The sequence below is a fragment of the Protomyctophum bolini genome, assembly GCF_963924005.1.
Source record: "Protomyctophum bolini genome assembly, chromosome: 2".
Lineage (NCBI taxonomy): Eukaryota > Metazoa > Chordata > Actinopteri > Myctophiformes > Myctophidae > Protomyctophum > Protomyctophum bolini.
Window position 1 is genome coordinate 5,404,851 of NC_137863.1, and position 16,104 is coordinate 5,420,954.

The following is a 16,104-nucleotide window of genomic DNA, read 5'->3' on the forward strand; positions in this document are numbered from 1 at the left end:
GGTGGGCCCTATTGTAAACAAGTGTAATGCTTTATGCCATAAAGTCCACTCAGAAACAGTTGTATTGAGTTGTAGCCTACTTGAAATGTACTGCAATTCTGCAAACTGTTAATCAATCAAGCAATCAATCAATCAATCATAATCAATACAATTTTTCAATACAACAAATTTTAATATGTAATTTGGATGACCCTAGGGTAGGGATAATAAAAAACATTGAACTATTGCAATTTATTTTGGCTCAATTAAACCTTAGATTGGAGGTTCAGGTTCCACAGGCTGGGAGTCCTGTATTGTGGCATAATCATGGCCGCAGGTGCAAGTAATCAGTACCAACCGACCAATGAAACTACCTGTTGAGTGGACCTCCCATTTTGTGTGTTTTGGGAAAGCGGAAGCGCACTATTATGAACGCAAACTGTCGTCGTGTGTGGATTTAATATAGAAACAGTGAACTACTCTAGTCTACACACACGCGTCCCGTGACTGACAGATACAATAATATAATTATCAAATGGGGGTCCGTCTGTCCGTGTGCTAATGCTTTCAACGTGGGGGGGTCCCACTCCCCCCTTATAATGAAATGAAACGCGGTGGCGGTTGAGAAGAAGAACCACACAGTTCTTTAGTGTGCCAAGTTGTCAACAATGGTCGCATAGCCTATTTTGTGCGCTCTGCGTCCCGGGGGGAGTTAAAGGAACACTCCGGAGACCGGAGTTGAGGGTGTGTGTGTGTGGTGCTGGGTTGGCGGCGCAGCGCCACCAGAAGCCCCGGGTTGGACGTCGACAGCAGCGGGTAGAGAAAGAGAAACGACCCGAGCAGCCCCTCCAGTGCCTCCCTGTATAACTGTTAGGTTAGGTTCTGTGCAGCGTTACTGCTCGCTGTCGAGGCTCGCTCTTTAGTCGACTGGTAAACGCACGCGCCTTCGGACCCGGTTGCGGACCTGCAGTCACCCAGGGCTTCCCACCGGGTTGAGCGGGTTCGCTTCCCCGGCCGAGGCTCCACCACCACACACCGACCGGACCAGCCATGGAGGAGGAGGGACGCCGGGGAGGAGGAGGACCGACGCTCGGCGCAGTCTGTCTGGAATAACAACCCAAAACCCACCGCAGGTTCCGTCGCCAAATGGACGCGCACCACCACCACCAGAGCCACCGCTATTTCCACCCGGCCATGATGGAGCAGGACGGGGAGACGTCGGAGAACCCCAGCAAGGCGGCGGAGTACCTCACGGAGCTCAACAACATCATCGAGACCCAGCAGCGGCTGCTGGAGCAGCAGAAGCACCGCATCCAGGCGCTGGAGCTCCAGGTGGCGGAGCTGTGCGAGGAGAACGGCCGCCTCGCGGAGCTCCATCGGCGGCATGTGGTGGCGTCCTGCTGCTGCTGCTGTCACCCCGACACCAGCCCCACCAACACCACCACCACCACCACGGCACTGGGAGCTATCGAAGAGAATGTCAGCCATGAAAAGTAAGTTGTTGTTGTTGTTGTTATTTGGGTCAATATCAAATTGCGGGAGTTTTGAAGTCCGAGGGATGTAACTTGTATGTACTTTTAGTAAAATAAAAAAAACTAATGCTATTTATGATCATTATGATCCTGTCTTTACAAATACTATACTTATTTATACAAATTTTATCATTAATTAATACAAAAATGGCTGGATATCACTAAAATGTCAACTAAGTTACTGTCCGAATGTAATAACAACCATCTTCTAATTAGTTAAACAGCAATAAAATTAGCTTAATCAAAAATTGTTTTGATAATTTTATTTTTATACGGCTAAGATAATCATTTCATATATAATGTTTTTGGCAATATATCAACTATTATATGGAAAATAACAAATTTTATCCGTGTCCGAGAAGTCACTGTCAACTAAGTTACCCATTACAAAAGCACCTCTCAAGGGGGTGTGTCATTTCTAAATCACATGACCTGCTACACATGATGTCATTAACTACTGATGAACAGACTGGCATGGCTCCAATGTATGTTCTTTCTCCTCTTTCTTCAATATTTAACATGAAGTAGTGTGTGAGTCATGTGTGGAATTATCGCATGTCAACAGTGTTACTACAATATTGTTATAAATAACTTTTAATTTCAACTTTTCTCAAACGTGGATCTAATATTTAGAAGAATCTTTCTGTAAAAATGCCATGTGGTGTTTGGTGATAGGCAGCCATGTTGATTTTAGACCAGAAAACAGCAAATATGTCAACTATGTTACTGTCAACTATGTTACCCTTGTATAGGTAACTTAGTGGACTAAGAGTAACATAGTTGACACTCATGTCATGTTCTTATAGTTTTCAGCAGTTAATTTACTATTCTAACTGTACAGTAAATAAAAACACTGTTTTAAATATTAAATAAATAAATATAATAAAAGACAAACATGTTTTTCGGGAAAATGTCACGATTATCACCTGCAGAGAAGCAGCGTTGGTAATTTGTCCCCGGCGAGATGCCGACCCTGCAAAAAGGGAGGCATACCCAGGATGCAGACATGCCTCTATAGTAGAGTGTGCCCTCAGACCCTCTGGGGGCTATATTCCGCTCTATGGCTCCATAATCCATTTTGAAAGTCTTACCTTTGATATGGGTTTTCCCTTGACCATGCCACAAATAACTTATCACCCTTCCTGAAGGGAGCAGTTCTGTCCGCATACAGTTTAAATGCCCTAACCGGGTAGATTCAGTCTCCTGTCCTCCACCGAGGAGAACAAAGGCGGATGGAACGCCACTAGGTCGACTGGAGCACTCACAGAGGGGAAATTATTAGGCACGAAAACCAGGTTCGGCCTAATAGACACCCTGAGTTCCCACTAAATCTCATGCAGCTCGGGCTGACCAAGAGTGCATGCATGTCACTAGCACGCTTTGCAGTTTTCAGGGCAACCAATAGAGCGGAAGAAACTTCAGGTCTTGCACCTTCTCCAGCGGCTCAAAGGAATGATGTGATAGGGCATCCAGAGTCAGATCCCAGGACGGGACCAGAGATCTGGAAACCGCACAGGCACGCTTGACGCCTCTCTTGAACTGTCGAACCAGCAGGTGTTCTCCCACCATCTTGCTTTATGCCGACGTGGTATGCCGAAATGGCTGCCAAGTTGACCTTAACGGAGGCCTTCCAGGCCTCTATCCAGGATCTCCTGCAGGAAGGTCAGAATGTGCACCACCAAGGCCTGGAACGGGACCACCCGATGAGGTCTAGCCGAGCACCAACGTTCAAACATGTTCCAAGCGATGCTGTACTGTTGTCTATAGTCGCCAGGGCCCTGGCGCCTAGAATCATCGCGACGACATTCAGGGGCAGGCCCTCTGCGTTCAGGTTTGACCCCTCACGGGCCAGACCCAGAGGCCCAGGTCCTGTGGATGTGGGTGGAAGATCTTGCGCCCTGCCTGCGTGAGCAGGTCCCTCCATAGGAGGAGCCACCAAGGCTGGTCGTAAAGGAGGGGAAATATTTCTTGCCTCCAGGCTGGAGTCCTCACACTGGCCAGAACGGGAGGAATCAGGTCCAATAGTGAATGCGTAGAGCAGACCCTTGGGCCAGTGCCTGTTCCATGGCATCCAGGCCTAGGGTTGGTGATCCTGCCAGGGAGATAAAGGAGTCAACACTTCTTGTTTTTCTCTGAGGCTAACAGGTCCACCTCGGGTGCCCCGAACCTGTCCCATATCTGGGCCGCCACCTCTGCAAAGGACCAGTTGTGGTAACGGAATGCACACCAGTCCCTGTATTCAGGAGTCCCGGACGTGACAGGCCGTGAGTGACAAGAGGTGCTTGTCGCACCACGTCAACAGCCTGTGTGCCAAACATGTGCAGGCTTAGAGACTTCAGTCCCCCTTTCCTGTTGATGTAGCACATGGTCGTAGTGTTCTCGATTCTTACCAGAACATGGCAAACTTGTATGAATGGTTTGAAAAGCTTAGGGAAAGAAAGAAATTCAGGAGTTGATGTGGGCAAGCCTCAGGGCTCCGTCCTACACACCCCTGGTCATCCTGTCACTGTGGGTGGGCCCCCACCCTGTCAAGCTGGTGACTTTCCTGGCTAGGGCCAATCCCAGGGGGACGCCCTCCATGAGGAATCATCTGTCTACAAGTGTGTAGTCTGCAGTCACTGTCCCTCGATGTGAAAGCATAGAATGAAAGTCATCTATAGTGGTAAGCTAAGAGTGTTTTTTTAGTGGTGCAACCACTCCTATAGACAGCTATGTGTGTCTCTGGCTGTGTCCGTCCCAGGCTGGCTGGCTAGCTGTCTGTGTCCGTCTGAGCACGAAAACTTCCGGGGACCCCCCCGGGGACCCCCCCACGGAGTTGTACCACTCACTTCACACGGCGTTTTCTTTTTGCAGGTTAGGAGCACATTTTACAATGTCTGTAAAATCTGTGTTAATAAACTGGCAAGTGTTCCATGTTAACTATCTGTATTTGTTTGTCAATATATCAAATGGTCTTAATTCAATACACTAAGAGGTGGAATATGCAGTTTGCTAACATACAATAATAATCATGAATTCATTTTATTCATGATTAGGTTATTTGATAAATAAATCATTATACTTTTTCATGTCCAGTCAACTCTGTTACTTTAGTCAACTATGTTACCATGCTGTCAACTAAGTTACCATTAGGTTTTTAAAGAAAACATATATATAGTTGTTCCATAAACTCCAAGTAAATAACTTAGCAACTTAGTAGCAGTGAAATATGTAGCTCAGTATAATTTTTTCAATAAAATTATCATGAATTTCAGGAGTTTTAGGAGAAAACATCTGGACCGGTAACAGCATTCTGTGAAATTAGGAGGTTTAATGCAAAAAAAACACATTTCCTTTAATAATTGGAGATTATAATTGAAAATGAAGGTAAGCGGACACATATTCTTCCAAGAACAATGATTTGTTTAAAAATCTGACATTTATCCATATACAGACAATTACAGTTTTTGTCCGTAACATAGTTGACCAAAAATGAGTTACCATCTCTGTTTTTTGATTAAATATCTAAAATCAGAACATGCCTGAGCTTGGCAATTACTGAAAACATAATCTCTAAGGAATACTCTGTAAGATAAAATAATAATATATTAGAAAATAATAACTTTTTTTCCAGAAATTTTTAAACTCAAAAAGTCCCGCAATTTGATATTGACCCATTTATGTACGATGAGTAAGTTATTGTATTGAATGGAATGTCGGTGAAGTTATGATTATTGTTAGCCGTTGGTTGGACCAAGACTGTCATAGATTCATGTGATCGGGTCACAGTGACTTTTACTTTCACTATCTATGGTCATATGCAAATGTAAAAAAGAAAAATATATATAGTCTTGATCCAAGCCTTGTTCCAAATATTATCAATAATCTAGCCTTGGATTCCAAGGCTAGATTATTGATAATATTTGGAACAGTAGCCTACAGGAGAAGTATATGAGTGGCATTTTGATGAATGCATGATAAATGGAGTGAATGTAACTGTCTCAGAAGAGTACACAATAGCCGATTATAGAACCACATTTGTGTACTCTCTTATGACATTAAGGGGGATTTATGGGGTAAATTGACGCGTGTAAAGCTGGTTTATATGGCTGTCGTTTATAACCCATAATGGGTGGATGCTCAGCTCAGATCTCTCTTCCTGTCTGTCCACTGTTTCTCAATCTGAACACTCTGATGAAGGGGGGGGGGGGGGGGGGTCTCGTCTCCAGCTATTTTAATATCACAGTTCGCCTCGTATCTACTTCAACTTTATGCGTGTTTTTCGTCGTAAATAATACCCTAACCCCTATCTCTTCACCATAGCCTACACGAGTGAATGCATCCTCGACCGAATAATATCGATATAACTTAAATAACAAAAAATATGATCTGTTTTCTGATGATTATGTGACGGTGGGTCCTTCCTTTGGGGGGGGGGGGGGGGGGATAAATAGGTTGAGAATGGCTGGTTTAGAGTGGCAGGGATTAATTCTCTCGCACGCACTCTATTTATTGCGTAACGGCATACAGTGGTGGCACTGGCTACTGTAAATTGCAATTATTCCGTTGGTCTCGGACCGTACAGTAGCTTGGGAACCAGGCATGTGGAATGTCTGACATGTGCGTGCGTGCGTGCCTGTGCTGTGTGCGCGCGTGCGTGTGTGGGTGGGTGTGTGTTTGCTGTCACTCGGACATGGCTTGTTTAGCCTTATTAGCCTTATTCACACGGCTGCCATCTTGACAGCAAGGTGACACCTATAGGTGACACTTCCCAAGTTCCCATAGATAGACATCCCATTCATCCAAACAGAAAAGTCCTCTCTAATTATATTAAACAACGTCAAAATCACCGACATTGCAGCTTTTAGGGAAAGCTTGAATTATCCTCTTTCAATCTGTAAAGGGTTTGTTTCATAAAAATCCACCGTAAACCTTTTTATGAGCTATACTTCCTAATTCAAGAAATTCCTTGCAGGTGATTTTTTGTGCTGGAGTTTGGAAGCGCTCGTTGACAGTCACTCAACGGCCCAGGCGCACCACCTGTTTTGAATGTGCACATAATGCAGGAGGCAGCAGGAGGTTGCTTTACAGATAATGAGCGCTTCCAAACTCTGATACTTCATAAATAATCATCTGCAAAGGAATTTCTTGACAGGAAGTATATAGCTCATTAAATAATGTCTACGGTGGATTTATTTATTAAACAAAATCTTTACAGATTGAAAGAGGATAATTCAAGCTTTCTCTAAAGCTGCAATGTTGGTGATTTTGACTTGTTTCATATTCATTAGAGAGAACTTCCCTCCTTTTCTGTTTATATGACACTTCTATGGGAAGTGTCACCCTTTTGGTGTTAGCATTATGTTATGCTTTAGCTATTGAAAAATAGCAGATCTACAAGCTCATAGCGCGCCACCGAGTGGCGCGCTATGAGCTTGTAGGTCTGCTATTTTTGAAAAATCGAAGAACGACTGACATAGAAACATAGCTTTTTCAGAAAACTGTCAGGATGTAGAAGAACATTTTTAGAATCTGATCTCAGGTCAGAATGGACTATAGGTATCACCTTGCTGGCAAGATGGCAGCCGTGTGAATGTCATCAGTATAGTGGACGACGGGCGTATACCTGGCTGTATAGTAGGCACGGCGGCCTGTATACGCACGCTCGCTCATGTGCGTAAAAAAGCTGTTCTTTCTCCGGGTTGACGATTGATGGATTGTGTTGGTATTGATATTGAAGTGAACAAAAAGCCACACGGTCGGTTTCCACATTGAAGGAGACGCCTGGTTGGTTGTGATGGATGGCCGCCGTCCACACAAAGCGCTGCGTTGCCGAAACATGTGACGTTGCGGTCGGGTTGGAATTGATTGATTGATTGATTGAACGTTTTATCAACAGTTTGTAGAATTAAAGCACAGTTCAATACAAGGTCTGCTGCAGACTTGACTGTATGTGCAAAACCATTGCATTATTATTATTATTATCCTACGAAATGAAATAAAGAGTGCGAGTCTATACTCTTGTCTTGTATGCTGAAGTAAGGGGTAATCAATTTATGGAAAAAGGAAGAGGTGTTTTTTGGCTATATTTCTGAATGGGAACATGTAGCCTATACAGGAAGGATATCTGTGCATGTGACTCACTGTATTTATAGCCTACAGCCTGCATATGAACAGTATTCTCATTCATGTTCAGTTTGTTGAATGGCAGACTTGCAGTATAGGGCTATACAGCCTTAATCATTGGCTGCTTGCACACTGGCTTTGATCCAAGACGGTTTCATTCACCGTGAATATTTATATAACTGGAACCGTCCTAGAGCTATGAATATGAATATGAAATAAATTAATGAACAGTGCGGAGGGATGAATGAATGAGGGAACAAATTAATGGATGGATGAATGAATGAATAAGTGGATGAATGAATGTGATACGCGCAAGCAAATATTTTGTCCCCGTGCGTGCATGCATGCATTCATGCACGCACGCACGCACGCCCTGGGACAAAATATTTTCAGGTGTGTGTGTGTGTGTGTGTGTGTGTGTGTGTGTGTGTGTGTGTGTGTGTGTGTGTGTGTGTGTGTGTGTGTGTGTGTGTGTGTGTGTGTGTGTGTGTGTGTGTGTGTGTGTGTGTGTGTGTGTGTGTGTGGGGGGGGGGGGGGGGACATCATTAATGTGGGGACTGGGAGTCCTTCACATGAACATGTCTAACCACTGAATTAGATTTTTGTAGTCCACTCAAAGACTTGAATTAGTCGACGCAGTCAATGGCATTCTCCGGTCTCCTCTATCTCTCTCCCTTATGACACCCGAGTGCTTCTGTGGCTAATGGGAAAAGAGGACCAGTGTGTGTGTACACACACACACACACACACACACACACACGGTCATCATTCATCACACTCATGTCGTGCACACTTTTATTCACCATCTGAAAAATGGATCGTAAAGCTAAACACACACACACACACACACACACACACACACACAACAATGTTTATTATAATCTTTATGTCGTGGCTCCTCCGAGGCGAGCTGTCCAGTAGATAATCTCACAGCGTGCTGGACCGATCAACAACACCTATAATTTCTAGGATCCCTTCATTCCTCCCATGACGTGCACCACGGCTGGGCACTGGGGGGGACCATGACATGCACCACGGTCCAAAATTACTGGAGATGCATTGCATGGAGAGGGAAATTCATTACATTCAACATAAAACAATGCATTCAAGTTCACGATAGTTGGGAAATGCTGTGTTCAGGTACGGCATGGAAAAGGGAGCATTGGTATGTCTCTCACGAAAAGCTGCATTCATGGTCTGTAGTATTGATTGATTGATTGATTGAAATATTTATTAACAGTTACAGTTACATTTAAAGCACAAACTCAATACAAAGACTGTTAACTGTGAGAGTGGACGACCCAATTAAGCATTACACTTGTTTACAAGAGGGTCCACCTTGTTCAATTCATCAAAAGGGGTGCACGTCTGCACGATTATGAAATTATGACAGATATCCCATCTCCGATTATTTGCAAGGTTAAATCTGCCGATACCGATTCATTTTTTTTTACTAAATGTTTTATCCCACAATTTTGTAACCCATTTCTTTTCACCCAGTGTCAATTATCTAATGTAATCCTGGGTGCTATACACTTCTTCTGCCAACCGGGGGGGGGGGGGGCAGTGGACTGATCTCATGCCTCCTTCTATGCATGAGGAGTCCAAGCTGCTTCTTTTCACCTGACAGAGGGGAGTTTCCCCGGCCGGACGTACAGTACGTAGCGCGTGGAAGGAACACGTTATTCTGACCAGTTCCTTTTCCCTCCATTTCTATGGCCGATTTCGATATGCTACCGATTATATTGAGCATCACTAGTCTGAATCGGACCCATGTGTGGGTCGTGGGCCCATTATTATATGGGTCATGAGTAAATATCTACATTTCTTTCCTATAGAAAAAACATCTTAATAACATGTTCAGAAATAAAATTATGTTCAAACTTATATCCAATCCAATCCACTTTATTTATATAGCACGTTTCAAAACTCAAGAGTTTACAAAGTGCTGTACAGGAGAAAATAAAAACAAATGCACTACAGCTACCACACAGAAAAACAACAGCGAGAAAACAAAGTACAAACAGTGAAAACAAATGAGACAATATACATTATATACAACATATACAAGGACCGAAGGAACTCAAGCGGGGTTAAAAGCCAAGGTAAAGAGGTGGGTCTTTAGGCGAGATTTAAAAGTCTCGATGGAGGGGGCCGATTTGACGTGGGAGGGGAGTGCGTTCCAAAGTTTAGGGGCTACAACGGAAAAGGCTCGGTCGCCTCTGGACATAACGAACACTATTAAGAAGTCGTGAAAAATGGCTGTTCATTGTACATGTTTACACAGTAGTAAATGTGTGATCTGCTATTTTCACCGCTTTGGGTCTTTCTGATGCGGGTTCCGCAGCCAAATCCACATTAATCCATTTTGGGCGGGAACCCCTTCTAGTGTTGGCATTATGCTATGCTTTAGCTATTGAAAAATAGCAGATCTACAAGCTCATAGCGCTACAAGCTTGTATAGGTCTGCTATTTTTGAAAAATCGAAGAACCACTGACATAGAAACATAGCTTTTTCAGAAAACTGTCAATTTCAAACAGACATTTTTAGAATCTGATCTCAGGTCAGAATGGGTTCATTTAGTCTTTAGGGGTTCTTTTGACAGGAGACGGTTTGAGAACCACTGGTCGTGCCAGCCTGCCTCTCATTTATTGAAAGGATAAGTCCCTTAACCCATTCTGACCTGAGATCAGATTCATACGAGGTTTCCACTGGACACACACTGGTCTGATTAACCCATTCTGACCTGAGATCAGATTCTAAAAATGTCAGTCGTTCTTCGATTTTTCAAAAATATCAGATCTACAAGCTCGTAGCGCGCCACTCGGTGGCGCGCTATATGAGCTTGTAGATCTGATATTTTTCAATAGATAAAGCATAACATGATGCTAACACCAACATGGGTTCCCGGTCAGAATGGGTTAAGATGTCACATCTCATCTTAGAGGGGGTCCTCAGCACTGATACATTGTACAATACACAGTTCACAAAACAATACAACAGTACAACCATATACACACAGACAGGACAAGACAAAACAAAACAGAACAAAAGCTCTCCCAAAGATGGCTCCCACCCCACTGTTTCAACCCTAAATAGCAGAGTTCATATGGGGTAAAAATATATGCCCCATTGCACAATGAAACCATGTTACTAAGCAAAGAACAAACGGGCAATGCCAGCATGCATATGTGATAATAATGAGGAACAGCAGCAGGGAACACAATTTATGTTTATGGAAAACAAAGACAACTAGCTGCCAAGAAGAGTATACGTTAATTAGCGCGTAGCTAGCGCTGCGTGTGGCCCACATGCAGGCCTGGAGCTGGGGCTGAGATCACACACACATGGGATGGAATAGGTCCAGTTCAGACAGTCATGTACAACCGGGAGGCATGGGGCCATAATCGTTATCATCATTTATCGTGAAAGAAAAAGAGGAAGAAAGTCATTTTAATTTAATTAGAATCAATTCAGTTTTGCTGAGCTGCATATCCGGCACCACTTAAGCCGTCTATGCTAGTGAAATGTACCCTGTAAAGAGCGCACTTATAGTTCATACTGTAGCTTTTCTTCACAACGCGTTGTGAGCTTGTAGATTGGCTGACCCCCCCCCCCCCCCCCCCCCCCTTTCCCCAGAATTGGCATGCTGGCGTTCAAGTGGTTATCAAAAGTGGCATTTTTAAGAATGTTGATCATATTTTCATTACAGCAACAATATAGTTTATTTTTGCCGTGTTGTGACATGAAATGTTCATATATATATTGTACCAGTTTGATATACAGGTTTCAGTTTTCAGCAGTGGCATGCTTGCAGGAAAACATTATTTGACAGTTGACTTGGTTGCACAGATGCTTGTGCATTAATGGGTTAAAAAAAAGGAAATTTCTCAAGTAAAGTAAAAGCAGCTCATAATTGTACTCAAGCATCAGTACTTTAGTACATCGTGTTACTTTCCTCCATGCACGGCCATGCAGGGTCAAACCAACCGGCAACCTTCCGAATATTCCCCAGACGCCTTGTCAAACCCACTGAGGTACGGCCGCTTTGAAGCCATATGATTTATGGCGTGGTTTTGACGCGATAATATTTATACCATCAAAAGAAAGCAGGGGCTAAGTTGGTGGGTGTGTGTGTGTGTGTGTGTGTGTCTCACACACACACACACACACACACACACACACACACACACATAGATAGTACACTGGTCCTCTTTTCCCATTAGACACTGAAGCAGTCGGGTGTCATAATTATAAGGGAGAGAGAGAGACTGGAGAATGGCAATGACTGCGTCGACTAATTCAAGTCCTTGAGTGGACTAAAAAAATGGAATTCAGTGGTTAGACATGTTCATGTGAAGGACTCCCAGTCCCCACATTAATGATGATTGCTCTCCCGGCGTCCAGTCGAAGGCTCTCTGGTAGCCGTGTAGACATCCATCATCTGCTGGGTCACTTTCTGCTGATTAACGCATTTAAGACCTATGAGGACCTGATTCTACAAATCTTCTGAATCATGGTAGTTTTCTGATAAACCTCATGTGTCTAATGTCAGTGGGTCTAAAAAGCATTGCATGTCAAGGCTCCCCAAAATGATATGTATTTGGCCACGGACCCCCCCGTCTCAAAACATGTTGTTCCAGGGACCCCCCAGAAGCAACGGTTTGAGTTTAAAAGCGTTCGCTGTGTGTGAAAGCATATATATATATATATTCAAAGATTTGCGCCGCCATTTTCACGATTTTTCAAAAATCTACAAGCTACAAGCTCATAGCGCAGCACCGAGTGCCGCACTATGAGCTTGTAGATCTGCTATTTTTCAACAGCTCTAAAGTAGAACAGTTATGGTTGTTTTTAAACGCTAAAAAACACTGACACTGATGCGTTCCCGTCCTAAATGGCTTAACAAACAACCCGGTCGGTTGATGAGCGATCCCCCTGCTTAATTGGCCTTGTGGTCAGGGACACGAGGGACAGTCTTTCATCTGACCGCGGTGGTGGTCACCTGCTTGGCCTTGCGGTCAGGGACACGAGGGACGGTCTTTCATCTGACCGCGGTGGTCAGTAGCACGAGCACAACAGCTGACGTGGTGTCCTGTGTTCTTCTTTTGCGCTTGTTGTTGTCGTAGACCCCCGGCCGCCTGTTTTCTCTTGCACAATCTGGCAACACGGCTGGCTGGCTGGCTGGCTGGCTGGCTGGCTGGCTGGCTGGCTGGCTGGCTGGCCGGCCGACCGAGTGTTTTCCATATTTCCCGAACAATGGGATGCACTCAGCATTCTCACAACCAGTGTCTATTTAGGCCTGATGATCACGATTTGGAGCTCATTACGGTTATTTTGCATGATCGTTTTTAGAATAATTTGCAGACACAGAAAATGGGTCACTCGGCTCGTAAACAACATGCTGGACCAAATTTACACAAATCTCCATATTCCCGCGGCCGCCATTGAATGATTGAATAGTTTATTAGTCGGCGTTGTAAACGGCATGAGGTGCAGGCAGACGTTTGAGCTAAAAGGATAACACAAATAACACAACAACAGAAACTTGTTGTGTTTTGTTCCCCCTTTACTTGAAAAAAGTGACAGTTTCGGACATATTTTCCACAATATTTATCTGTCTTGCTTCTGAAAAAGGCGGTCGCATCCTCGGACAGGCATTCTGGTGCTGGGTATAGCCGACTTGTTCCTCCTGGTTCTTATCCTGCTGGTTATGTCAGAGACCCTTATTACCGGAATTGGGGGTTATTGTGCCTCAGTGTGTTAAATGTAGAAGATGTATAGAAGACATCTGGGTCTTTTTTTTCTGATGCAAGAAAGCTGAGGGCAGCGCCGAAATATGGCTGCAGCTGTGTAGCTCTGATTGTTGTAACTGCAGTGAGTGCCTGCACAACAAGAATTTCACCCATGTTACTTGTAATGTGTTGTGACAATACAGTATTGATTGATTGATTGATTGGAGTCAAACTAAATGTAATGCCTTCAACTCCTACAATTCCAAGTGCTTGTCAGTGTGGGGCCCCGTTGTGTGGACTGTGGGGGGGTCCCCAGTGTGGGGCCCTGTTATGTGGGGGGTCCCCAGTGTGGGGCCCTGTTATGTGGGGGGTCCCCAGTGTGGGGCCCTGTTATGTGGGGGGTCCCCAGTTAAAATATGATTATTTTTAGGGGGGTCACAGTCACACACGCCCTGAAAAGGCTGAGAACACCAGGGCTCTAGAACCACGGCTCTAGAACCAGGGCTCTAGAAGCTACGTAGCTAATAGAGCTGTTAGTGTTGCCTCTGTAGTGTGTGAGCAGCTGTATATAGCAGGGCGTGTTGCCTTTAGCCATCTAGAGGCACATAATCACTGTCTTCCATCACCTGATGCTGCCTGGCTCCCATGGGGGCTTCTTTTTGCCCACACATCAACCATTGCAGCCAGCGGCTCTACCGCGCACACACACACACACACACACACACGCACACACGCACACACACACACACACACACGCACGCACACACACACGCACGCACAAGCACACTGGCTGCACTGCACTGCACTGACAGCTCAAACTTGATTTATGCCAGCACTGTACTGTAAGTAGTATACTGTACTCTTAAGCCGTATTATGTAACCCGGCGTTTACTACTATACAGATTGGACAGAATAAAAATGTATTCACTAGAGTATGTTAATGCGATACCCAACGTATACAGCGTCAGCATGCATGTTCGAGTATGTTAATGCAAAATATAACCACGTATCTCTCTCTCTCTCTCTCTCTGTCTCTCTCTCTCTATTGAAGAAGGCAGTTGCATCTGCCAAAACGTTGGGTTTTATTCTCTGTGTCCTTTTCCAATAAAGTATCGGCACTTTGGCTTCGACTATACGAGTGTGTGCGGCCACCTTTTCAAGACTTCACATTTAGATTGTTCTACCGTGGACCGGCACCACTGCTAAGACCGGTGTGTTTAGCATTCTCCTGCACAGAGTATGTTAATACAATAAAACACATGCAGTAATCCTGGTCTCTAAACTGCCTCCCCCTGGCCAGTCGGGGCACCTGATGGAGGGGAAAGAAACTGGTCGGAAATGAATAACGTGTTCCTTCCACGTGCTACGTCCAAACCGGAGAAACTCCCCTCCCCCCTGTCAGGTGAAAAGAAGCAGCTTGGACTCCTCATGCATAGAAGGTAGCCTGAGGTCAGTCCGTTGCTCACCCCAGGTTGGCAGAGGGAGTGTAGCGTCCAGGATTACATTAGATGATTGACACTGGGTGAAAAAAAAGGGGTTTCGAAATCGTGGGATAATAATTATAGAAAGAAAATAAGGTTTTGGTTTTTAATGGCAGATCTTCAAGAGTGCGCAGATTTGCTCTTCTCAAATAGATTTAGTACCATTTAATACTTTTACTTTACTCGCAGTATTTTCAATACTTCTACTCTACACACTTCTTCTTCTCAGAGGCAAATACTGTATTGCCTTCGCAGTGGCAAATACTTTTTACTCTAATCATTTGGAATATATATTCATATTGAACACGACACGTGCACATGCACACTCTGTGTGTGCGTGTGTGTGTGTGTCATTTCTAGCAGCACCATCAAAGCCGTTATTCAGTGATATGCTCAGACGAGCGTTCAGGATACCAGTCCTTTCATGGTTCAAACAGAAGCCTTTTCTGAAGCACTCTGGGATTCACAGCAGAAAACATCTGCAGCTTAAATTATACTGATTTAAACTGGAATATACTTCTCAATTGCACCTAGTATTTAATTGGAATATACTCTTAGATTACACCTTTTTTAACTGAAATATATACTCTTAAATTACACCTAAAACTGTAATATATAATATTATTTATAATTATATATAATTAGTAATATATATAAATTATAGCTATTTAAGTGTAACATACTCTTTCGATCCTGTTTCTGCAGTGGTTTGACATGAATGTTGAGCTGAAAGGTCACGGTTCTATTTCCCCCCCCAGAGCAGGCGCCACGCAGGCAGGCTCTAGTGGCTCAGTGGTGTAAATGTCAGCACATGCACCCAGGAGACCAGAGGGTTCAAGTCCGGGCCAGAACCGGAAAGTTAAATAGTGCAGCTTTTTAACCCATTTTGGCCTGGGAACCATTCTACAAATGCCTTCTAAATCCTAACAGGTTTCTGAAAAAGCTATGTTTCTGTCAGTCGTTCTTCGATTTTTCAAAAATAGCAGACCTACAAGCTTGTAGATCTGCTATTTTTCAATAGCTAAAGCATAACATAATGCTATAACACCAAAAGGGGTTCCCGCCCAGAATGGGTTAAAGGCGAATTCCGCCCAAGCCGTTTTCTTACTGTAATATGATTATGATAATCCATTGATCACTGGAAAAGTAGTGAAAAAACGAAACAAAAACAGCCTCCATGCTGAGCGTTACTCAGCGTTTAACCCCCACGGCCGGTCAAACGCTATAGATCTCTTCCTCAATCAAGCAACAATTATCATTCTTTCTTTCCA

The 16,104-nt window shown here is 44.1% G+C and overlaps 1 protein-coding gene across 2 annotated transcripts in view; it reads left to right on the forward strand.

Annotated features, from left to right (window-relative positions):
- The first annotated feature begins 832 nt into the window (after positions 1-832).
- Positions 833-16,104, forward strand: part of LOC308323120 (IQ motif and SEC7 domain-containing protein 1-like) — a 192,027-nt gene continuing 176,755 nt past the window's right edge. The window contains exon 1 of one of the 2 annotated variants that reach the window (XM_080774745.1): positions 833-1,472. In XM_080774745.1, the coding sequence (XP_080630871.1) occupies positions 1,126-1,472 (347 nt within the window). In that variant the 5' untranslated portion in view covers positions 833-1,125. The remainder of the gene's footprint in view (positions 1,473-16,104) is intronic. The other variant, XM_080774746.1, reaches the window with a different exon arrangement.